Genomic DNA, 23,791 nt, shown 5'->3' with positions numbered 1-23,791 from the left:
TCACCTTTGGTAACAGCCGTGCTGGAAGCTGACCATTTCCTCTCAGACAAGTGAGCTCACTGCCACTTCAGACCAGTGTCAAAGGACTTTGCACGTCACTTACAAACAGGCCATACTCCGCCCCCATTACAAAGGCCCTATCTGCACTACAAAACAAACAAAACTGACCCAGATACAACAGCACAGCGTTTTTGCATTGGTTTGTCCCACAGAGGAAGGGTCCTGAAACTCAGGAGGGCTTGGGGCTTTCCATCAGTCTGAGGCAGCACTTTACTGCCTGTGCTAATGCACACCCATCCTGCTACGGCTGAACAAGACACGTGGCGATGCTCTACTTCTCATATTGCCTGAGCACAGTTCTTGACTATCATTTATAAGAAACAGTTTGTCTCTAGGAGTGAAGCTCGCAGAAAAATGAGTAGGAAAACGTATCATGGTAGCATCCTTATTCAGAGGCCCAGCCAACACCCCATTTCCAGTACTGCCACAGTGTCTTTTGCTAGCACAATTCCACGTTCATTGCTGAATTCATTGCTGTCTGCTCACTCTGGACTAACAGAACTTATTCTCTTACATCATTCTGCTTCCAGGGGAACCCTGAGCATGGTTTCAAACACGTGGCCACACCCAGATGAGGACAAAGATATGCTTCATATGCCAGGTAACATACTCCTGGACTCACTCCATGCAGTCCAGGTGAGCTTAGTTTATAACTGCATGTGAGTAGCATCCAGCAAAGCTGCCCAAAGCAAAGCTTTGCAGGTCTGCTGTCACTGTGTTGGAATTGCTAACGGCATGCAGTCAAGTGCTAAGGAAAAGGCAGGCTGCGTTGCAAACCCAGATAAAGTTACCTTTTTGCTAACAAACTGTGTAAAATTACCCAGTTTGGCTAACCTTGAGTTCCTCCTAGCTTCTGGGGTGTTTACGTCCCACATTCCTTGAGCCATATAATGAGATGATTGCTATACTATTTTATTTTGGCTGTGTGCACATGAAATAGGGCAGACTGTTAATACAGCAGAGAGGGTATAGAGCAGCAGCTGTTACACTTTCAAAGAGTGTTACTGATCTTTTTATAGTTGGCTGCAGTTGACACCACAGCTAAATAGAGCCTCACTCTAAAATATAATTCATCCAACCTATGCAGCCTTAAAGCCACGCGTTGCTGGGAGGAGAGAGGGTCACAGGAAGCAGCACAATGCCAGAAAGGCAGTAAAAGCATGGGGATATGGCTGCTTCCTTTCCCTGCACCCATTACGAAAGGCTTCCCCAGGAAGGCCAACCACCTCTAGAGAAGAATAAGAGAGTGCAACCTCTAAAATCACAGCTGCTGCTTTTACACTGGTGTCACTGTGATGCTGCAAGAAGTGGGTAAATGCAACTGTGCAATACAATTCACTGTTGAGGAGCACGCCATGCCAAACCCCCTTCATGAGCCTGAGTGCTTGAGCTTTCAGAGCTTTGAGGAGAGTGCTTTCTGCCAGCAGGCCACGTGCTAGTAAGAAAATAATGAAGCTGTGTTTAGGGGATGCTCAGTCAGAACTCAAGGGTAGTGGGGATGATGTCACAGTGGAGGCTGAAACACAGGCAAATAGTTTTAGTACAGCAGTTTCACCAGTGCTGATGGTATGATGTTTGGCTACCAAAAGCCCTAAATCCATTCCATGCTTGCACGTGTCTGAAGATTAATGTATGGTGGTGGTGGTGATGATGCCCTGTCATTGTACTTGAAGATTTTATAATCACTAAGGTTGGAAAAGATTTCTATCTAACTGTACATACTCCATATGAATGGCTTGGGTTTCCTGAGGTAGCTTTCATGGTTTGACACACACTTCACCTCTCTTTGGATTCTGTGACCAAAGAAAGTTTGGTTTTCATCTGTTTTCTTCTGAGACTTCCCTCATGGGAACATGCCAGTGTCTCACTTCCCCCAGGCTGCTCTGTTTCACCTGGTAGGGATTTGCCATCACAACAAGAAGTTACCTCCATTGGGAAAGGCTGCAAAATACAGAGAGACAGCACATCACCACAGTCTGAAAACCTTTCCTTGGCACTGGTTATATGGCATGCCACAAATGTCCTGGCTAAGTTATGAGTACACTGTCTTTCACAGACTGTCACTGTTTACTGTCTCAGGGGTGTAACAGCACAATTTGACCTTAAGAGAAGGCTGCATGCACACAAGCCTCCTCTGTGCTGGGGAATGCATCATCACCATCACCAAGTGAACTAGCACGTATTCAGCACAGTGGCCAAGAACGATCAGCACTGCTTTTCTCCTTCCAAAAAGTGTCAGATGAATTTCTGCCTAAGCACGTGACACTGTGCAACACAGAGGTCCACTCCACCTCACACCAATGTTATTGCTGCCCTGCTTATGCTGTGCTCCCACCTAGTGCTACAGGAAAGGGGACTTGGCCCAGAGTATCACACCATCTCCTTGCCAAGGCACGCACTGCATGCTCTCCTGGCCTGGCTGAATGTTGTGTAGTGCAGCTGTGTTGCCCTACAGTGACCCCACAATGGCAGCAGTGCTGCCCTGCAGGCATGCCTTCACTAGGCTTCACAGGAGGCATTCTCCTTTTGTTGGGAAGAAAACTCAGTCTTTCCTACTGTGTAATGTGGTCCATGGTTTTACAACGGCTGAAGATGCTCGCAAGAGTTTGACAGATGATTCACAGAAACACCAAAAAAGAAAGGAGGTCAGGTTGACATGCAGCAAGCTCACCTTGTGCAGCAATTTCTGCATACCATTTACATGGCCCTAAATAAAATTCTAATCTGAAACCAGCTTTTCCACTTTGATAAAATAAAGGAATCTGATGAAGTTGCACTGCTGCACACCTTGCAAACAGGACTAGAGGAAGGCTTGGACAGCAGGAAGCAGGCACCAATCCTGTTCTGGAATAAAGATCTCCTGGGCACAACCCTATGTGCTTCTGCTGGCACACCACGTACCTTTCCTTCAACAACAGGAGCACAAGCAAGAATTTTTCTTCTACTGCCAAGCAGAAGCCTGCTCCATGCAGGCAATGGAAAGATGACCATCAGTCTGAAGAGAAGCAAAGTGAAGCTCTTAAGGCAGGGAGGAGCGGTCCTCAGTCTGCCAGGACATTCACAATCAGCAGGTTCCCTGTTTCCCCTGGACTGTATGTGCTTGGACTCCCGCTGCCTTATCTGGTGGGAAATACAAAACATGAAGAAAGGACGGTTCAACCGAGAGATCTCTGTCTTCTCCCCTTTGAGGTTCCCAGCTTTTTCCATCCTGGCAAGATTTGTAAGGAAGACAGCACTTTCCAAGTGTCAGAAAGCCATTAATGCAGCCATGCTGGCACTGGCCAGGACACACGTGATGTTTCAGACATCCAGGTGATGCTGTGACTGATGTGATATTGTGACCAGTTTTGCAATTTCCAGTCACTGTCATAAGGACTTGGTGTTCACACTTTAGGAACTACAAACAGGAACACAGACTATGCTGCTGCTGCACCCTTTGTTGATCAGTCAGCCTTGCAGCAAGTTCTCATCACTCCCTTATGCCTCCTCAAAGATCTTAGGACAACCTCCCAGATGTGAAAATATGATTGTAGAAAAGGACAAATGCTGTCTCCTAAGGATACAAGGTATGGCTACAGTAATCTCATTTTGAATAGCAAATGCATTTGCTCTTTGGCCTGTGCCCAGTGGCATGGAGAAACTTCCAGGGGGTGGGGAAGAGAAGCTGTCAAGGAGAAAAGTCTTAAATCCCCCAGTACAGATAAGACAAGCTTGGTTAAATGCTAAAGAGAGGGAAAAGAGTCTACAGGACTAGAAGATAATGGAGAAAGAGATAAAGCTACCCATGAAAAGAGGTAGACCTCTTGACAACAAAGGAGAGGGCCAGACTAAAGAAGTGACAATGGTGTGCCCTTGACAAACCGGGCCAAAGTCAAATAGAAAAATAAAGCTGACAGAAAATGAGGCAGAGGAGCTCATTTTGAATTAACAGGGAAGAAGAGATGTTGTGTGAAGTGGGGGAGAGAGAATACGAGGCCTTGTGCAGGTCTGAGCAACCAGGGGCACTGGGCAGCACGAGGGCAGGAATGGTGCCTAGGAGGAGGCAACCTGTTTGCAGTGAGGGGCGAGGCAGCCCTTGGGGTGGTACTGGGCTGCTGACATGGGGCAGGAAAATGGCTGGAGAGGGGCTTGTTATTTTCTTTCTTTTGCTTTTCTTCAGTGCAATTTTAAATAGCAAAGTAATATGAGTCAATTAATGCATGGAAGAGAATTACTTCATCAAATTGCATAGTAACTGCTGCACTCCCCACCTCTAATCATCAAAAAGTGATGATTTAATTAATCACCAGCCACAAATTCTCAGACTCAGGTGGAACTTCCCTCGTTCCACCTACATCTTATAGCTTAAAATCTTTCCAACTGTACAGGGGCCTGAAATAAAACACCCCAGAACAAAAATGCCAGAGCAAAACAAAAGGAATTTTTTTGCAAGTGCTAAGAAAAGAGACCAACAGTACCCTGTCTCTAAAACTAACCAGAAAAGAAGTTAGGAAATACGTGGCAAGAAAAAGCTTGAACACCAACCTGGGCATGCACCAAGTACACACACTTCAGCAGCAGAAGGGAAGAGCAGGGCTGAAGAAATATGCAGACAATACCACACAGTGAAGGAAGACTTGTGTGGTATAATAGAACACAGCAGCCAGGGATGGAGAAGGATGGTGGCTCTCTGTCGACTTTGTGATGGGCATCCAACCTTACCAGGAAAGTGCTGGTGCTTCCCATTGCCTTCTGATTTTGAACCACCAGAAGACAGTTTGCTTCATATTTGGGTTCTTTTCTCCAAAACCATGACACATTAGCTTTCAAACAACAACAAAAAGAAGATAAAATTGAGATTCTCATAATTTCTATTAAATTCCGGAGCTGAAGGCAATAAGACAGATACTAAACGCTGCAAGTCAAAACCAGAAAATCTTGTGATTGCCAGTTGTTAAGCTGGGATAGATAGAAGAAAGATTTCATCACATGTGTGGGATGAGGAGGGCTTAGGAGTCTGCCAAACAGCAGTAGAAAACAATGCCTTAGCACTGCTTGCTAAGACCAGGAAGTCTAAAAGCAGTAGATAGCAGACTCTTCAGAGCCTGTTAATTATTCAATGCTGTTAAGGAAGAAAGATGTAGCCCCTGTGCTACGTATCACCCCGCTGTTTCCTGCCAGCCTTGCTGGGTTTGCACATTCTGACTGCACCCTGCAGAGTGGCTCCAGGTTAAGAGCTGAGTTGCAGTGCAACAAGGAGAAAAACAGGGCACCGTCTTTAAATTTAACTCTCCCCTTCCCATCTTCCTTTCTTCTTGTTAATCGTCTGCAGAGACAGAGGTTCTCCTTTGTGCTGTGAATTAACTAAATATTACTGGAAGCTCATGTAACCCAATAATTTTATATGTACAAACACTCATATAAGCAACAGTTAAAGAAATCTTCCTTTAAAGGAAAGCACCTGTGAGAATAGAGCATGACTGTTCTACAGACTTCATTCAGAGCACGTGAATGAGCAGCCAACAGGAAGAGCTCAGTTAAATGCATCCTTTAAGTTCTTCCACAGCATCACACTAAAAAACTGGAGACAGAGAAAACCGTCATCAACAGGACTTGCTTCAGCCCAAGGCTTGCTGCCAAGGAAATCTTTGAGACTGCCCTCTCACTTCTTAAGCACTGTGACTGCCAGGTGTGTGCACCTTGCCGTTCTCAGGTTCTCTCCAAACTCAAATACAGGCTCAGTTTTCACAGTGTCTTAATTCACCCCTAAATAAATACCCAGCTGCCTTCCAACCAGGCTGCCTGGCTCCGTGTAGCACGCTCCCTTCTGCTCTCTCCTTTTCCCATTCCTGACACCACCTCTGTCATTTGCTTTTACTCCTTCCCTCCCCCAAATCCTTGACCTTTCTCACTCATAAGCTAGGGAGCCAGCTGCCAGCAGTCAGACGTACTCTGCTTTTGCCCCTTTGCTGTGTATGAGTTCCCTCTGAACCCGGGCATCTCACCCCAGATCTGTTCCTGTTGGGATTTAGCACATGCAGAGCCTTGATCCTTTCATATGCATTTGTGAGGTCTTTGAGCCTTTGCCACGGCTTTCTTCCAGGCCTGCTGTATGTCTGCACCTCTTATCGACTCCCCGGGACGGAATACACGAACGCACCATGAGGTCCTGAAGCAACGTCTCACACTTGGAAGGAAATGGTTCACCCCACCGGGTCACACCCCCTCCCAAACACACCCTGAGTCACAGGGTGCTGCCGGTGCCTGGCTGTTGGGAGCAGAGAGGCAGCGTTTCGATTCTCAAAGCAAAATGCACGTATATACAGATGTGATCAACGTTAGCCAAGCACGGTGGGGTCATCCTTCAGAAAGGACAGAGAGCTTGTCAGATCCCATTTATTTTATCCCCGTGGAAGAATGTGGTCGGCAGCCATTGGGCAGGACTGGGCCTTTATCTGGTGACCTGGAATCCTGATGGCACTGCACGGCTGGTCCTGCACAGGCCTGGTGTCAGCAGGGTCTGAGTGCCCTGGGGCACCCCTGGAGCAGAGGATGGTGTGTGGTCCTACAGTGACCAGAGGACCTCAGATCTCAGGGCCACAGCTGAACACCCGTGACTCAGAGGTCTCAGGAATACGGTTCCACATATCTGCAAACAGCCTCAGAGAGAGGACAAGGTGCAGCTCACTCCTTTGAGCTCTTCCTCTTCGCAGCCTGAGAGCTGGAAACACCAACACTGACAAAGGACAGCTGTAAATGATCAACACGAGCTCATGGTGAGATCAACTTAAAGGTGCGGATGTGTCCAAAAATACATAGAGATTGGTGTGTATGCATCGGGAAAACCTCTAAAAGCTTTTGGTGGTTATAAAGAGCTTTGTCAGAGGAGTTACACAGTAACTAGGGGCAATTAGAGAAAATGTAGCATTCATTCTAAAGATTTCCTCTTAGGCAGAAAAAAAACCCTCAAAACCTGAGCCCGGTGTGCATTAATGGTTGTTGGTATCAGGGCCTGATAGAGAAGCTGGGAATTACATGGCATTATCATGCCAGCAGAAACTGGAGTGATCACACACCCATAAAAGTGTCTCTGCTCTACAATTAATTTCCTTTTTTAATTTTAATTTCTTTTTTTGCATGAACTAATACCAGTTACACAGACACTACTTCAGCACAGCTGAAACGGCAGCTTTCACAGCAAAAATGTGGTTTTGTTTTTCCTTAAAATTTCTCTAAGGAGATGAAATTGGGTGCGTGACCACTGTTAGATTCTTACGTTAGGCTTCTCCCATTGTCTTCTGAAGCTGCTACCCATCTTCCATTAAAGATGATACGCACACTGGGATCTCCAAGGCACCAAGATGCGTGAAAACATTCAAGTAGATGAGAGAGCCCTAAATCTGTGCTATTAAAAGGTTCAGCATTGTTTTTAGAAATGAGAGAGTTCACGTTAAAGACATCCCCTGCCCACGTCACACACTTGGCTAGAACCAAAAACGACCATCCCGGAGCGCCCTGCCTGCACAGCCCCAGCACAAACCGAGCAAGAGGGGCTCACACTCCTCTTCAAAGCTGCGGTGCTTCAGAGCCCTCCTTTCCGTGCCGGGTGCCTGCCGATGGCAGCAACGACAGGCAGCACGCTCTCCACCTGCTTTTGTTGCTGCGTTCTGTATTTAGAAACAGCTATGTCAATTTTAGTCGTATTCATTCAAAACGTGAACCGCATCTGGACTGATGGCGCAGCTTCTGCATTTCAAGGGGAGAGGCAGGATCCTCCTCTGCGCTCAGGACAGAAGAAAGGCGAGGGCGCAGAAGTACGGGGGAAAAGAACGTCAGTATCTCAGCCCGGCTCTGCCCGCTGCGGGCTGAGCAATGGGGCTCTCCGGGTGCATCTCACCTGCGGCTCACACAGAGGTCAGCACGCACCTCACTTGGAGCACGCAAACTCCCCAGCAGCGCCGCTCAGACGCGGTAGCACACGCGACCCAGCATCGCGCTCAGGCACCGACCCCGTAGCCCCGTGGGAGCCGCTGCCCCCACTCCACGCCGGACACCCCGGGCCGGGGCCGCCTCCCTTCGGCACCCCCGCCCCCGCCGGTCCCCTCCCGGCTATAAAAGCCCCTCGGGCGGCCGGACCCCTCCTGGCCCGCCGCCATGGCCGCGCTGCGCTTCGGGCCGCCCCCGGCGGAGCTGCCCGCGGTGCCGCCCTCCCGCCCGCCGGGGCGGTGGCTGTGCGGGGCGGCCGGGGGCGGCTCCGACGCGGCCCCGGTTCCCCTCGGGGCGCTGCCCCCGGCGGCGGAGGGGGCTCCGTCGGCGCAACGTCGGAAACGGACGAGCTTCACGGCGGCGCAGCTGGAGACGCTGGAGCTGGTGTTCCAGGACACCATGTACCCCGACATCTACCTGCGGGAGCGGCTGGCCGACGCCACGCAGATCCCCGAGTCCCGCATCCAGGTGAGGAGCAGCGGGCGCCCGCCCTCCTCACCGCCCGCCCGCCCTCGCCGCGCCCTCACGGCCGCCCCTCTCTCCCCAGGTCTGGTTCCAGAACCGCCGCGCCAAGTCTCGCCGCCAGCGGGGGCCGCCCCGGCCCGGTGTCCCCGTTCCGCCGCCGTCCCAGCAGCGCCCGCCGTGCGGCGCGGCCCCGCCGCTCCGCGCCCGGGAAGATCGCCGCGAGTGGCCGCCCCGCGCCGCCGCCCCGCCCGGCCCCGGGCCCTACCCGCCCCGCCCCGCGTTCCCCGTCCCGGCCGGCGGCGGCTTCCCGGAGCCGGGAACCGAGTGGGACGAGAACGCCCTCGGCGCCTTCCGCGCCCTCTGACCGCCGCGCGGCCCTGCCCGCGCCTCTTGCACTTTTATCCCGGAGGGACCGCGCCTATTTATGGACGGGAGATGGGGGCGGCTGCCGGCACGGCGTTACGTTGTTTACAGCTTCTATTTAACCTTCTTTATCCGCCAAGCCGACCGAATGCACTGCTCTAGAGGAGGGGTCTGCTGTTAACTTTTTGAGAAAGGAAAAAAAATAAATCAATAAAAGTTCCAATTTCTGCTGTGCGCTGCTCTGGAGCCAGGAGTTGTGTTCGTGCCGCGAGCAGGGATGGGCTGCTAACCTCGGAGGGGCCACAGCCCTCATGGCAGGGGCTGCTCTGGGACCTGAGAGCCACAGGTGCAGCGAGGGGGAAGTGGGTGCAACAAGACAGAAGTGAACCAGCACCCTTTTCCGGGATGGATTTAGAACATAAGAATTGCAAATAAATAAAAGACCCTCAAAGGGGGGCATTTATTAACAGTTGTAGTAGTAGATGTGTGTCTTGAGGCCGAAGCCAGCTGTTCCTGCCTACAGAGCAGAGCAAGCTGTCAGGTTCCAGTTAACAGAACCACAGATACATTAAGGTTGGAATGACCAGTGCTATCATCCAGTCTGTCAGCCCATCCTCGCCGTGCTCCTTGGTACCGCTGTGCAGTTTTGAACACCTCTAGGGCTGGTGACTTTGTATCACCTGCCTGGGCAGCCTCTGCCAAGCTGTCACCGCCCTTTCAGAGATGAAATGTTTCCTAACATCCAACCCCAACCTCCCCTTGGGCCTTTCCTAATATCCAAACCTGCGTCAGGAATCGCACCCCATAGGACAAGGCAACCAATACCCCAAATCTTCCCGTGTGAGCCATCACGTACCTGTGCATGTCAGAACTGAGACGGCCAAACTCCCATGGAGCTGCAAGCTTGTGGGGCTGCGTGGTGCAGCAGGAATGCTGACTGAGGAACTCCATCCAAGAACAAAATAACAGAGCTGTCCTCGGCCAAACTGTAGAGCAAAAAATAATAATAATAAAAAAAAGAAAATCTGACACCATCCATCCCAAGTGGACGTGGGTGCCCAAGGAGCTGTTGTGGTTGGAGTATTCATGCATTCACGTGCATGCTCAGCTTCCAAGTTTACAACAGTAGCTTGCACACTGAGCCTGCAGGCTGCTGCTCATTTTCCATCGTGCTCAGCACTGATTGAATTCATTGAGCCACGTGGGCAGCAAACAAGGAGACAACGGTGAGCTGCTGCTCAGCAGCACAGCTCCCTGCACTGGGCACCAGGGCTTCAGTGAGCAGCCAGGAAGAAGGGGAGGGGTGGGAGCACTGTAGATTGTATTAGTTATCCTCAGGCCGAACCTTTGTGCCTGAAGTTAGGCTCTGGCATTTCAGTCTGTTTCAATGAGAAGTGTGAGCGTGGGGAACTTTTTCATTTACTTTACCAAACAACACAAAATAAAGGCACTGGAAGGGCCGAAGCCACGTCCTGTTACACGATGGGAGGGGCCGTTCTGTGGCTATCTCCAGCAAAAACAGCAGCACCACAGTGTTCTGCAATACCCCCCGTAGGTTTTCAGACACCTCAAAACAGCTACTCACCTCGTTACCCAGACACCGTGCTTCGTTTGCAGCAATTCACTTCTCTAAAACAAATGACCTGAAACCACGTGCCAAAGTTTGCATTTTTGGGAAATATATCAACTCTTATAGTTCAATTTATTCAGTTACAAATTTCACCAAGAATAAAAGATTTATGCGTTTCTCTTAACAGAACAAGTTTAGCTAAATATAAACTCTGCACTAAAGTTTTGCAGTGGCACAATACCGACACAGAATACAGAAGCATCTTTAAACTATACAAAATTTTAAAATTGAAAATAATCCTGTTTACATATTCTTTATACATCAACATATAAAAGACCTCATTTAATGAGGCATCTAAAGGAATCCAAAACAACTCTATAGCTATCTCTGAAAATCCATATCTGGAAATGATTCATTACACAGAAGCTTTACAGGACTATTTAAACAAACCAATGCACACTTTTTACAAGGTCAGCATTCCAAACTGGACTCGTAGGCAGGTTGTCACTTTCAGTTTCTGTGGTTTACTTCAGTGGTTAGATTTTACTATAAAAATCTTTGTGTACATCGGGCGTGTCAGATAACCAGAAATCTAATTTAAAAGTTGTGCAAAACAAACAAAAAGTTGGAGTAAAAGCATGTTTTGTCACTCGTTTAGATAAAATACCAATTAAAACACGAAGGGAAAAAGCCGTAACGACCGTTCCTGGAAAGGTATTGGATACTTCTTCATATTCCTTCATTAGACTTCTTATATAAGTTATGATAAATTAAATGTCCCAACAAGACACTGACTGATCTATAGACCTGCCCAACATCTTCTGCAACTTTAGTTCTCTGTCCACATCCCACCACTGCTTCCTCAGACCTGGAACGCCCGGCCCATGCTGTCACCGTGCCAGCTGCAGTGGCAGCTCAGGTACCTACAGAAGTGCAGCTTTAAGGACCAGAGACTGCCACACAGCTAGCAATGTGAGCAGATTCCTCTTCATCACTTCATCTAACATACCAGGAGAGCCAACGACAAGAGGTGGGCAGAATTAATCTGAACTTTTAAAAACTAAGTTCAAATGATATGAAAGTACGTTTCCAGGGTTATTATAATAAACGCAGTTACTAAGAGATTACCAGTTAGCAAAACTACTGCATGTGAATAACAAATGGAGAAATCTAATGTAATGCTTGCCAGTAATGCTGGTTTTCTTCAGAAGCAAATATAATATATTTAAAAGGGTCTGAGAGGTCTTCTTTTCCCTTATCTTCTGGCAGTTAGGGTATTTGTTGAAGCATATATAAATGAAGAGGATTTTCCAGAACTACTTGCTATACACTTGAAAGAAAGTTTTCAGTCTCTGTTGGTGTTATTAGCTGCAAAGGCATGTAAATTTCCCATCTGGCTCAGACCACTCTGAATATGTGCAACATGGATCTCAACATTATTCTGAAAACAACTACAAGGGAGAGAGGAAAAAAAGAAAAGGATTAAATCTCTCAAGAGTTGCATCTGAGTACTTCTACAAGATACAAGCAATCAAATCCAAATGAATCAGAGTAGTGCATTCGTATCAGTTATCCAGTTGCATCAGTAAGTAGCATTTACAGAAACAGTCACATGAAGTCAAAGTTACTGACTTGGGTTCTTTAAAGAAGACACTGTGACATGTTTGGAGCTAGTGAAAGAAAAACATTGGGAAAAGAAGCTGAAGTACCTGAAGTAAGTACAGTGAAATGGAAAGATAAAAACACCTTCTGAAAAAAAAAGATATAAACACCTTCTGAGTGGTGTTTATGAGCCCTTAGTCGAATCCATCCCGAGTTTGACTTGCAGTGTTGATGACAGGAAGTTTCATTAATGGTTGGATTTTATTACTTTTTTTTAATCAAAATGGAAAAGTGCTATAAGACAACATTTCAATCTTTTTTTAAAGCTCAAAAAGCTGCCTTACTATGTTAGCAAAAAAACCCACGCATGTAGCAATACCAGTACGGAGGGCATAAGGAAATGCTTAGCATTTCAGTATTTTCTTTTTTTAATTATGTAATATAGTGACTATGCAATTATAAAAAAAAAATCGTGGCCACAAATTGTTGGAGTTTGCAGTATACTCAGGAAGAATACCACCACGTTCCTGCTATTTTTATAATGCCTCCTCAGGCACCTGCACGTGACAACTGTTGAAAAATGGACACTGGACTAAAGGAGCGTTGATCTGGCTCATTTGTTTTTGTTTTCCATTTAAAATATTGTTAATAGAAGCCAGGCAGAAGCTCTAATTGTCTCATATACCAGAGTTTGACATTTACAGACAAGAGATTGAGTAACTGCAAAAAAGAATATGGAAATTGTCATACCGTCATGAATTTCTCGCTCCTCAGTCATTGGAGTTGTTGCTGTATCAATTTTTTACTTGTTTTTCTCTTTTTAAATCAGGTTACTTCATTGATACGTTTGAACAGAAAACTGCTAACTTTGCACTCCCTTTAAGAAGATCCCATTAAATGGGACCACTCCCATAATCAAATAATTACCAGATTAAAATCCTCACTTATAGTCAACATTCACCTCTATAACACATTAACAATTGTTTGCTGACACAAAGTGTGTAATTAGGAATTAAATATTCAAAGTAGTAGTACCTGATATTTGAGGAGTCTATTGAATTCTTAATGTCATTTAATGAATCTGTTAGTGATTTAAATTCAAAGGAATTCAGGTCACCTCCTTCTGCTAGACACTGTAGGACAAGAGAACAAAAAATGTTCTAACAGTTCAGCACAAATAAACTGAAAGTGCTTTAATATTACATACTTAATTGGGAGACACTTGCTTTTGCAATTATTTTACCTTAATCTGCAGTAATATTGCTGTAAGTCTAGAGATAAGGTCAGTTAAATTTTCACTTTCAACACAAAGCTGCCCCGTTATGGAGGAATTTGCTTGCCTAACAATCTCCTGAGCCTCCTCTTCACACCTCCGCCGCAGATCTGTTGGCTGGTCTGCGGGCTGGAGGCCTTGGTCTGGAGCAAGCTGCACAGATATAAAGAAAGAGAAATGAAGATTAAATAGCTCCTTTGCATTTGGTGCACGTGTGAAGTGACAAAAGGCAAAAAAAGTCCACAGGTATATAGCCTGCTTTATTTTTATTTCCTTGCGTGTCTATTTCAAAACTAGGCACTGGCATCATCGGAAGTGCCTGCATTCAGGTAAGAGAAACAGAGAAGTAGAGACAGAACAAAACAGGCACAGCAGCTACCAGTTTCATTTCCACGTGAGCCCTGCTTATGCCCTATTCCCAAGAAATTCTGATTTATTTTTTATTTAACTTGAGTTAAACAGAAACAAATGCGTATTCGAGCAAAATCTTACCTCATAACAATACTGCTGGACTTTATGCAACACTTTATTTAAGTCTTTGTTTAGTTGTTCTAGATCTAGAACAATAGTTGCATATCTCCTCTGCAACTCAATGCCTATTGGCATAGAATAGGATTTCTGTGGAAAAGACAAAGCATATTAAAGTTAATGCAATATAAGTGGAACTCATCAAAAGGGATTTTCACTTAAAATAATACTGGGATATTTGAAATCCCAGAGCCTAATAGAAACGTTAACACGAAGAAGCTTAAAGCCTAGTATCACTGCTTACAACTCTAAATGACAACTGATGTAGCACCTACCACACTTTCATTCTCTTCAGAAAGGGCCATGACAATCTGTGGCACTAAATACTACAGATGACATCTACAGCCCTGACCCATTCATTTCACTCAAGAGTGGGGTATAACTTCTTTCTACAGTATGAACAGAGGATTATTCTATCAGTACAGGACAACATGTCCTGCAGCTCCAGAACATAAGAAACTGGAACTTCCAGACCTTGTTCCTTGACCAGGCCCCTCTAGAGCATGCTGGTCTAATACAGGCTAGCCATGGAAGCTACAGGGAATCACGAACTCCTCATCAGAGAGAGATGGCTGATCACCTTTACCTCATCGCTGTTGCAGGTCAAGTGAAAAAAATGAACCAGCTATCCTTTTTATTTGCATTTGTTTATGCAAATGACCCTCAGAGAAGAGGATACTATTCTGTGTACATGGCAACTGAGATGAGTACAGTGATGTCAAGATTCTTCATTGTTAGGAAGCAGACCTTTCCCTGCTTTATGTAAATTTGAATTTATTACTGTCACCAGATAAGAATGGCCTATAGTCAATATCATTTCCGATTTTGGTCAGCTCTGTTTATTTCTGTGTTGCATCATTTAAGAAGGAAATAACTTTAACAATTTTATCAATGATTATTAAAGTCTGACAAACTCTGCCTGGATGAATGAACTCAAAGGATTCTATTTTACTCGTGTTTAGGTTTGATACAGGTATTTAAGTGGACCACTGCTGAAGAGTCACGTTCAAAGAAAATGTAACACATACTCAGGGACACAAATGGGATTACCAAGAGGACAAAAGAGCATTACAGACAGGCTAAGAACATTACCCAGTACATGTCTTCTATTTTTATTGGGACATAAATAGTGACAAGAGTTGCTTTATGATTGCTGAAAAGCAAATAGCATAAGAAGTGTTTAAAAGGTATCTCCAAGTTCTTATCTAGACTACAACTGAGTTAAGAGTTATTTTCTCCTGGACCATCATCTTGTCTGTTGTTTCTTTGCTCTCTCAGTGTTGTTATATGAAGTCTTCGACATTCAAACATATTACATTAAAAATTCAGCATCTGTGGTTTAAAGAAATAAAAAGGATTCTTTTTTCTCTCCACAAACTCCAATGTTCTGTCTGCAGACAGTAAAACAACTGTCTGATTGGACATGAGCAGAAGGTTGAGATTGATAGCTTTCCACTTTCAAGCTGACTGATAGCCATGGGTGGTAGAAGAGGCATTCTTATAATTTTGATTTATGGACTGATGACTACATAAAGCCTAGTAAGAAAAACTGTTCTGCTGCTGATAATTATGCTGTAGCTGGTCAAGTATTGTAGTTTTAAAAGCAGGTCAAGGGCACTCAGAGCTTTACATAGAAAAACTCTGAACTGAGTTATCACTTTGTCCGAAAAGCTAAAGGAACACCTACCATCCACAAAATAAAAGTAAGATATATGCTTTACTGGTTCCTCAAATCCTTAAAGTACATAGCATATATCAACTGACACACAACACAAGGAAATGCTATCATCAATTGACACATAAAACAAGGAAATACTATACCAATGTTAACACTAACCTGTTCCCAAAGCATACTGCTTTTCAAGCAAGCGACCTCTCTGACTTAGAAAAAATAATTTAAAACCTCAAACATTATAGAAAGCAATGAAAAAATAGCTTTTTATCTAGACTTTGTTTTAATTGCATCAATTTGCACTATATATCATCCCTAAGTATATCCTTAAGATCTGAGAAAATTCTTACCAGCTTTTCTGCTTCTGTATTCATCTCTCTTAACTGTTTGATGTGTTCCTTTTTGATCATAAGGATTTTCGATAACCTGGTCTAAAACAAAGGAGCTATTGTTAGAATAAGTAGGTCCTTATGCAGTTCTGAAATCGCATACAAATTCAAGATAATAAAGTGGATGTATTTTTTATCATTTTAAAATACATTTCTCAGTTGTTTATCACATCAAAACATAGAAATAAAAGTAATTGAAACTGAACGATGGATGTTTCAGAGACTTCTAAAAGCATTTTCAAGTACCTTAGATTGGAGAAAGCTGAAATCCATCATCTGGAATTCCCTCTAGGAAGACTAACATAATTTATATAGTTAGTGGCTGAAGAATCAAGAACTTTATTTTTCTTTCAGCCCGAAGGAAAGCTGTATCATCATGGTGATAACACATACTACCATTAACAGCACTTGTCCTTCCATTGCTTTTGCCCAGAATTCTAGCCTGTTCCCAGATGTGCCCTGGACTGATCACCAGCTCTTTGTGTGCATTCTTGCAGTAAAAGCTGGTATACAGATTGGATCTACTTCCTACAGACCTTCTCTGGGCATTAAATTTTTCCTGTTTCTTTCAGAATGGTATTATCCTGTTCTTCTGCCCTGGGGACCTAACAGTCTGAAGAAGAAATCACTGGGACTGCTCTCAGTACATACATCACTTCTAAAACTGTTCACGCTCTCTCAAGCCCACAGAGAAAAATTTTAGCTTCACTACAATCAACAACAGCTTTATTATTGGTATAAACAAAGCCAAGACATCAGGCTTTAAAAATTTCAAAGGGTTTAATTGCATCCTAGAAGGGGAACATAAGACTGGGAGGGACAGGAACTCCTGTTTCATTGTATGCCACGTGATACAATACTGTATAGGTATTTTTCCAATTCCTTCTGCTTGCTTCTATCCTTGTGCTATCCCAAAACACTCATGGTGAGCCAGCACATGCAGTTTTGCAGCTACGTGGAAAAATCACAAAAGGAAAATGAAAATGGTAAACAATACATTCAGAAAAGGCAGGAAAAATGTTTTTAAATTGTTACTTATGAGCTGGATTATTTCCCGGATCCTGTTCACTACCACGCTAATACGTATTGGCACAACCCTTCCTCATGGGGAAAAAAAAAAAGCTTTTATAATTAATAGCACCTGAATACAGAGCAAGGAAATAAAAGCTGCAGAATTAAACTTAAGGGTATCCCAGCAGTAGTACAGCTGATCCAGATGTACCTCTCTACCTGAATAGGAAGCACTGTCTGGATAAGGACAATTTTATTGTTAATGACATATGTACAGCAAAGTCCATCCTCAGCATGCTGTGCAAATAAGGAAAAAGGATTCTTTCAGTTTAAGACTGCCACAGAAGTGAGCAAGCACACTTTATATGCTTTCTGGTCAAAACACAGAGAAAGTAGTTACATTCAAGTATTTCTAACAATATCTGATAAATATTCTCTTTTTATGACTTACTACTAAAAAGGTAAGGAAAGGAAAGCATTGGGAAACTACAAACTGTATTTTACAGCCCACGGAGACCAATACAGTTGGATATTGAAGTTTTGTGCTGACTGGTTATCTAACAAACATCAGCATTATCTTTAAATTAAATGGAACTGGCTTTGAGTTCTCAAAATTAATCTTATCATACCAGGGGCACGATACTGTGAGTCAACAGAAAGATTAACATACAGTTTTTCTGCACTGCTTTCCAAGCAAGTCCCTCAAAGCCTATACATAAACATTTAATTAAGCCCACACAAAGTAAATAGGTATAATTAAATTAATGCAAACACCTATACTTAAACCCAGAGATGCTGGCAAAAAATGTCTGGCAGGAGGTAGAGCTCTGTGTGCTCTCTGACAGTGCTGCCAAAAAGTTCCCTGCCAAGCTATGTTGTCATCACCATCCAGCAACTAATATATTCGAGTCCCCCTGATGAAGCTGGTGTGTCCCCAGCTCAGCACAGGCTATTTTCTCTTGCAAGTTTGAGAACAATTTTTTGGTGATAAGCTTCTAAGATGATGTTCAAATACAATCCAAGGATGTGATCCAGTTCATGACCTTCATTGTTATGTTGTTCATCATACTTGCAGAAGTACTCTAGTGGTGAAGGTAATTTAATTCTTTCTAAAAGAAACTCTGATCTTCTGCAGTATTAAAGATGTTTACCAACGTTCTCCCAGTGGAACATTTTATTAAACACAACTCCATTTTCATTTCCCAGTACCACCAGTGGAGGCTTTTTTTTTTTCCTCTCTCCATGAGGAATGCTAGCTCAACATCTTCATTTTCAGCATCTCTCATCCTCCTCACTGTTAAATACCTTTCACTAAATTGGGAAAGATGTTTTAATAGAATACTTCTCCAGATGTGAAAATTAAAAAGAAAATTAAAAGACATGAAGGCATGCTTAGGAAATTATATATATATTTTTAGTTAAAAAATAACAAGAACACAAGAATTTCAATGTATGCAATAACTTAATATGGAGTATATTTTAAAAACTCTCTCTCTCTCACACACACACACACAAAAAAAAAAAGCCAGACAAAAATCTAGTATTTTTAGCTCTTTCTTCCCATCCTGAAGATGAGAAGTTACTTCTGTTTCCACAGCCATGGGACTGATACACTTCTCTGATTGTACTGCATTAGCATACTCCCTCTACTGGACATGCAGTTACAGTGCAAACTATTTTTTGGTCTTGGACTGTTTCCCTTACAATCTAAATACAATCTTTTTCCTAAACCAAATACAAAAGAAACAGAGAAAAAAATCAAAACAAAATAAAATCAAAACAAAGCTGCAGCTGAGTGCTTGGAAAAAACATGCTCCTAATTTTAATGTTGACTAGAAGTACAGATTATAGAATGGCTTAGGGTGGAAGGGACATTAAAGATGTTCCAGGTCTCCCAGCCATGGGCTGCCCCTCTCCAGCTCAGCTGCCCAGGGCCACATCCCACCTGGCCTGGAGCACCTCCAGGGATGGGGCACCACAGCTCTCTGGGCAGCCTGTTTTGGTGGATCTTGCTGAAAAGAATGTGCAGCACAGTCTATTAAATATTGAAGAATATGTACTGCATCTAAGGAGAAAAGGCATGTTTGTTTAATTTATTAAATTTAATTGTTTGTCGTTGACTTTAGGGGGATATCTGAGGGATGGGGAGGGCTGGCAGAGAGTCCCTACTCGGTGCCGTGGGCGATCTCCCCCTCTGCCTCCCCAGTGTCCCCAGATACCCCTAAGCAATAGGTTTGCAGCTTTGGAAGTTGAAGAGGTGATAAGGGGTGAAGTGCAGGAAGATTCCCGCAGGAGGTCACCAATGGCAAGGCAGTCACCTCCGTGCATTGAGACTGCTGCTACTAAGAAAGAAAGGAAGGTGATTGTAGTGGGTGGCTCCCTTCTAAAGGGAACTGAGGGCCCCATTTGCAGACCAGACCCAAACCGCAGGGAAGTGTGCTGTCTCCCTGGGGCTCGAATCAGGGACATTACTAGAAGACTCCCGGACTTGATTCGCCCCACCGACTACTACCCATTACTCGTAGTTCAGGCAGACTGCAATGAAATATCTCAGAGAAGTCTGCGAACTATGAAAAGAGATTTTAGGGGATTAGGGCGATTAGTTCAAGGGGTGGGAGCACAAGTGGTGTTTGCTTCCATACCTTCTGGGGCGGTGAAGGACACAGAATGGGCTAGGAAAACACAAGTGATGAATAACTGGCTGAGAGGTTGGTGTAGAGATAGACACTTTGGGTTTTTTGACCATGGGACAGTTTACTCGGCTCCTGGCCTGTTATCTGTTGATGGGACACACCTATCCCAAAGGGGGAAACGAATCCTAGCACAGGAGCTAGCTGGACTCATTGAGAGAGCTTTAAACTAGCTGTGACGGGGGAAGGGGATAAAACAGGGCTCTCCAGTAAAGCGCCTAAGGAGGCTGTGCTGGAAAAAGGGGTGAGGCAGATATCTCAGCTGAAGTGCATCTATACCAATGCACGCAGCATGGGCAATAAACAAGAAGAGCTGGAAGCCATTGTGAGGCAGGCTAACTATGACCTTGTAGCTATTACAGAAACATGGTGGGACCTCTCCCATGACTGGAATACTGGGATTGATGGCTACAAGCTCTTCAGAAGGGATAGACAGGGAAGAAAGGGTGGTGGCATAGCTCTCTATATCAAAGAGTGTTTTGATGTTGAAGAACTAGTGGTTGGAAATGACAAAGTAGAGTGTCTATGGATTAGGATCAGGGGGATAGTCCTTAGGAGTGACATCGTGGTGGGGGTCTGTTACAGACCACCTAGTCAGGATGAAGAAATAGATGAGATGTTCTATAAACAACTCGTAGATGTTGCACGATGGCCAGCACTCGTTCTCATGGGGGACTTCAACTTCCCTGATATATGCTGGAAATACAATACTGCGCAGAGGAAGCAGTCCTTGAGATTTCTAGAATGTGTGGATGATTGCTTCCTGACTCAGCTGGTGCAAGAGCCTACCAGGGGAGATGCCTTGCTTGACCTACTTTTCACTAACAGGGAAGGACTAGTAGGGGATGTGAAGGTTGGAGATTGTCTTGGCCAGAGTGACCATGAAATGGTGGAGTTTGCTATTCTGGGTGCCGTCAAGAGGGTGACTAGCAAAACTATTACCTTGGACTTCCAGAGGGCAGACTTTGACCTGTTCAGGACACTTGTTGCAAGGGTCCCTTGGGACTTGCTCCTGAAGAGTAAAGGGGTCCAGGAAGCCTGGATGCTCTTCAAGATGGAAATCTTAAAGGCACAGGAGCAGGCAGTCCCGGAGTCCTGTAAGTCAAGCCGGAGGAGCAAAAGACCAGTGTGGATGAACCGGGATCTTTTGTTGAGACTCCGAGAGAAAAGGAGAGTCTATGTCCTCTGGAAGATGGGTCAGGCTACTTGGGGTGACTACAGAGAACTGGCCAAGATCTGCAGGCAGAAAATTAGAAATGCTAAAGCCCAGCTTGAAATTAGGCTGGCTACTGCTGTAAAGGAGAACAGGAAACCCTTTTACAAATATATTAACAGCAGGAGAAAAACTAAGGAAAATTTCCCTCCTTTACTCAACGAGGCAGGCAATATAACCACAGATGATAAGGAAAAGGCTGAGGTTCTCAATGCCTTCTTCACATCTGTCTTTAATAAACAGGACAGTTATCCAAATGGTACTTGCCCTGACCTGGAAGTCTGGGACAGGGTGCATAATGCACCCCCTGTGATTCAAGCAGAGACGGTCAGAGATCTTCTCCTCCATCTGAACTCCCACAAGTCCATGGGGCCAGATGGGATCCACCCAAGGGTGCTGAGGGAGCTAGCAGAGGTGATTGCCGAGCCACTTTCTGCCATCTATCAGCATTCCTGGTTATCTGGAGAGGTCCCACAAGATTGGAGGCTTGCCGATGTGACTCCCATCTTCAAGAAAGGCCGTAAGGAAGACCCGGGGAACTACAGGCCTGTCAGCCTGACCTCGGTATCAGGGAAAGTTATGGAAAAGATGATCTTGAGGGAGATCACACGACACGTGCATGGCAATAAAGGGATCAGACCCAGCCAGCACGGGTTCACCAGGGGCAGGTCGTGCTTGTCCAACCTCATCTCCTTCTATGACTGGGTGACCAGACAGGTAGATGAGGGAAAGGCTGTTGATGTAGTCTACCTGGACTTCAGCAAGGCCTTTGACACGGTCTCCCACAGTATTCTCCTAAGGAAACTGGCAGCCCGTGGTGTGGACAGGTTCACTCTTCTCTGGGTGGAGAACTGGCTGGAGGGCCGTGCCCAGAGGGTAGTGGTTAATGGAGTTAAGTCCAGCTGGCGTCCTGTTACGAGTGGTGTCCCCCAAGGGTCAGTTTTGGGGCCCATCTTGTTTAATATCTTTATTGATGACCTAGACGAGGGAATTGAGTGTACCCTCAGTAAGTTTGCAGATGACACAAAGCTGGGAGGATGTGTCAAACTGCCTGAGGGTAGGGAGGCCCTTCAGAGGGATTTGGATAGGCTGAACAGCTGGGCTGAGCAAAATGGGATGAGGTTCAATAAGACCAAGTGCCGGGTCCTGCACTTTGGCCACAATAACCCCATGCAATGCTATAGGCTTGGGGCAGAATGGCTTGAAGAATGTGGAGAGGAAAAGGACCTGGGGGTGTTGGTTGATGCTCGGCTCAACATGAGCCGGCAGTGTGCCCAGGTGGCTAAGAAGGCCAACAGCATCCTGGCCTGTATTAGAAATAGTGTAGCCAGCAGGAGCAGGGAGGTGATCATCCCCCTGTACTCAGCTCTGGTACGGCCGCACCTCGAGTACTGTGTTCAGTTTTGGGCCCCTCACTACAAGAAGGACATTGAGGCCCTGGAGCGTGTTCAGAGAAGGGCAACAAAACTGGTGAGGGGCCTGGAGCACAAGTCTTATGAGGAGCGGCTGAGGGAGCTGGGATTGTTTAGTCTGGAGAAGAGGAGGCTCAGAGGAGACCTTATTGCACTCTACCACTTCCTGAAGGGGGGTTGTGGTGAGGAGGGGGTAGGCCTCTTCTCCCTGATAAGTAATGACAGGACAAGAGGGAATGGCCACAAGTTGCGCCAGGGAAGATTTAGATTAGACCTCAGGAAGCATTTCTTTTCTGAAAGAGTGGTCAGGCACTGGAATGGCCTGCCTAGGGAGGTGGTTGAGGCACCATCCCTAGCGCTGTTCAAGAAGCGTCTAGATGAGGTGCTAAAGGACTTAATTTAGTAGTTGGGTAGAGATAGTGATAGGAGGATGGTTGGACTAGATGATCTTATAGGTCCTTTCCAACCTTATGAACTTATGAACTTATGAACTTATGACTTTATTCTTTGCCAAAATACATAAGACAAGTCAACTTGATAGCATATTGCTCACTTTCCAGTCACTCTTCTCCTAAGGAGCATATCTTTGTCCACAGTAAAGATCAGAAAGAAGACTGATGCCAAAATATAAAGATGCAGAAATTAAAATAAAAATTAAAAAATAAACAACAACAACAAAACAAACAAACAAAATCAGTGCTGATGAGAAGTGGTTGCTACAAGTCCCAGAGTTTGCACACAACTTCAAGTTGTACCTAAGGAGAATGCCCTAATCACTTAAGCAATGCCTGCATATATTTCTGGCCACATTTCCTTTAGTTATGAGTTAGTGTTGAAACTCATAAAAGAGGATGAAGAGGCTCGGTTGAAACCTTCTTAAAGGTGTGCAATTATTATTTTTTCTTTAAATCTTTTACCCAAATACAGCTTTTGCATGAAATTGGTTATTCTGTGGTATCACAAACTATTTCCTAATAACTGTCATGAAGTTTTCCTTCACAGAAAGATTTTCTGACCATTTAACTGCTAAATCACCATTAAATCAAAATAAGGGCTTTGACATTTTTACTGTATCAGAGTACAAAAAAAGGACAGAACATGTTTAACAGTCATCTTTAACACAGAACTGCTTCTGGATTAGTGAAAGCAGTATGATCGAATGTGTATTTTGCAACACCAGGTTTCAGAATCATTCTTTATTTCTAAGAAGGATGTCAATGTTCTAGGATTAAAAATGAAGTCTCACAATAAAAGTTCTTTTAAGCCTCTTGAGGCCTGTATCAGAAACCTCAGTCAAGTATTAAGATGATCACAAAGCAATGCCAAAAGTCTACAGCTTGTTTTCTGACCAAGAACTTGACAGTCTTCAAGCAAAAAATGTATTAATACGGTACCTCGTGAGTGCCTACACTTCAAAATCTCAGGTTAAAAACATCAGTTTTCCTTATAATCAGTAATGGTATACCACTGCATATGACAGAAATTATACAGCTTTCAGATGTGAAACACAGAAACACTTTCACAAGTGGATCAATTCAGTGCAAAAGTCATAAAGCTTCATTGATCATACTCAGTGAT

General features: G+C 44.7%; 2 protein-coding genes across 3 annotated transcripts in view; one reads left to right on the top strand and one right to left on the bottom strand.

The window, feature by feature from the left end:
- The first annotated feature begins 8,193 nt into the window (after nucleotides 1-8,193).
- MIXL1 (Mix paired-like homeobox) lies at nucleotides 8,194-8,970 on the top strand. The gene is made up of 2 exons (XM_065736115.1): nucleotides 8,194-8,493; nucleotides 8,573-8,970. Exons 1-2 carry the CDS (start codon nucleotides 8,194-8,196, stop codon nucleotides 8,852-8,854), a joined length of 582 nt encoding a protein of 193 aa, XP_065592187.1. The 3' UTR covers nucleotides 8,855-8,970.
- A 2,161-nt stretch (nucleotides 8,971-11,131) lies between these two features.
- Nucleotides 11,132-23,791, bottom strand: part of LIN9 (lin-9 DREAM MuvB core complex component) — a 33,738-nt gene continuing 21,078 nt past the window's right edge. For both annotated transcript variants that reach the window (XM_065736858.1, XM_065736944.1), the window contains 5 exons: nucleotides 15,849-15,929; nucleotides 13,791-13,916; nucleotides 13,269-13,451; nucleotides 13,061-13,158; nucleotides 11,132-11,874 (listed from right to left, as the gene is read on the bottom strand). In XM_065736858.1, the coding sequence (XP_065592930.1) occupies nucleotides 11,769-11,874; nucleotides 13,061-13,158; nucleotides 13,269-13,451; nucleotides 13,791-13,916; nucleotides 15,849-15,929 (594 nt within the window). In that variant the 3' untranslated portion in view covers nucleotides 11,132-11,768. The remainder of the gene's footprint in view (nucleotides 11,875-13,060; nucleotides 13,159-13,268; nucleotides 13,452-13,790; nucleotides 13,917-15,848; nucleotides 15,930-23,791) is intronic.

The sequence above is a fragment of the Cyrtonyx montezumae genome, unplaced genomic scaffold (assembly GCF_038088225.1).
Source record: "Cyrtonyx montezumae isolate F1298 unplaced genomic scaffold, pur_monq_1.0 scaffold_0, whole genome shotgun sequence".
Lineage (NCBI taxonomy): Eukaryota > Metazoa > Chordata > Aves > Galliformes > Odontophoridae > Cyrtonyx > Cyrtonyx montezumae.
Note: the sequence above shows the minus strand (reverse complement) of the source record. Positions and strands in the feature narration are given on the sequence as shown.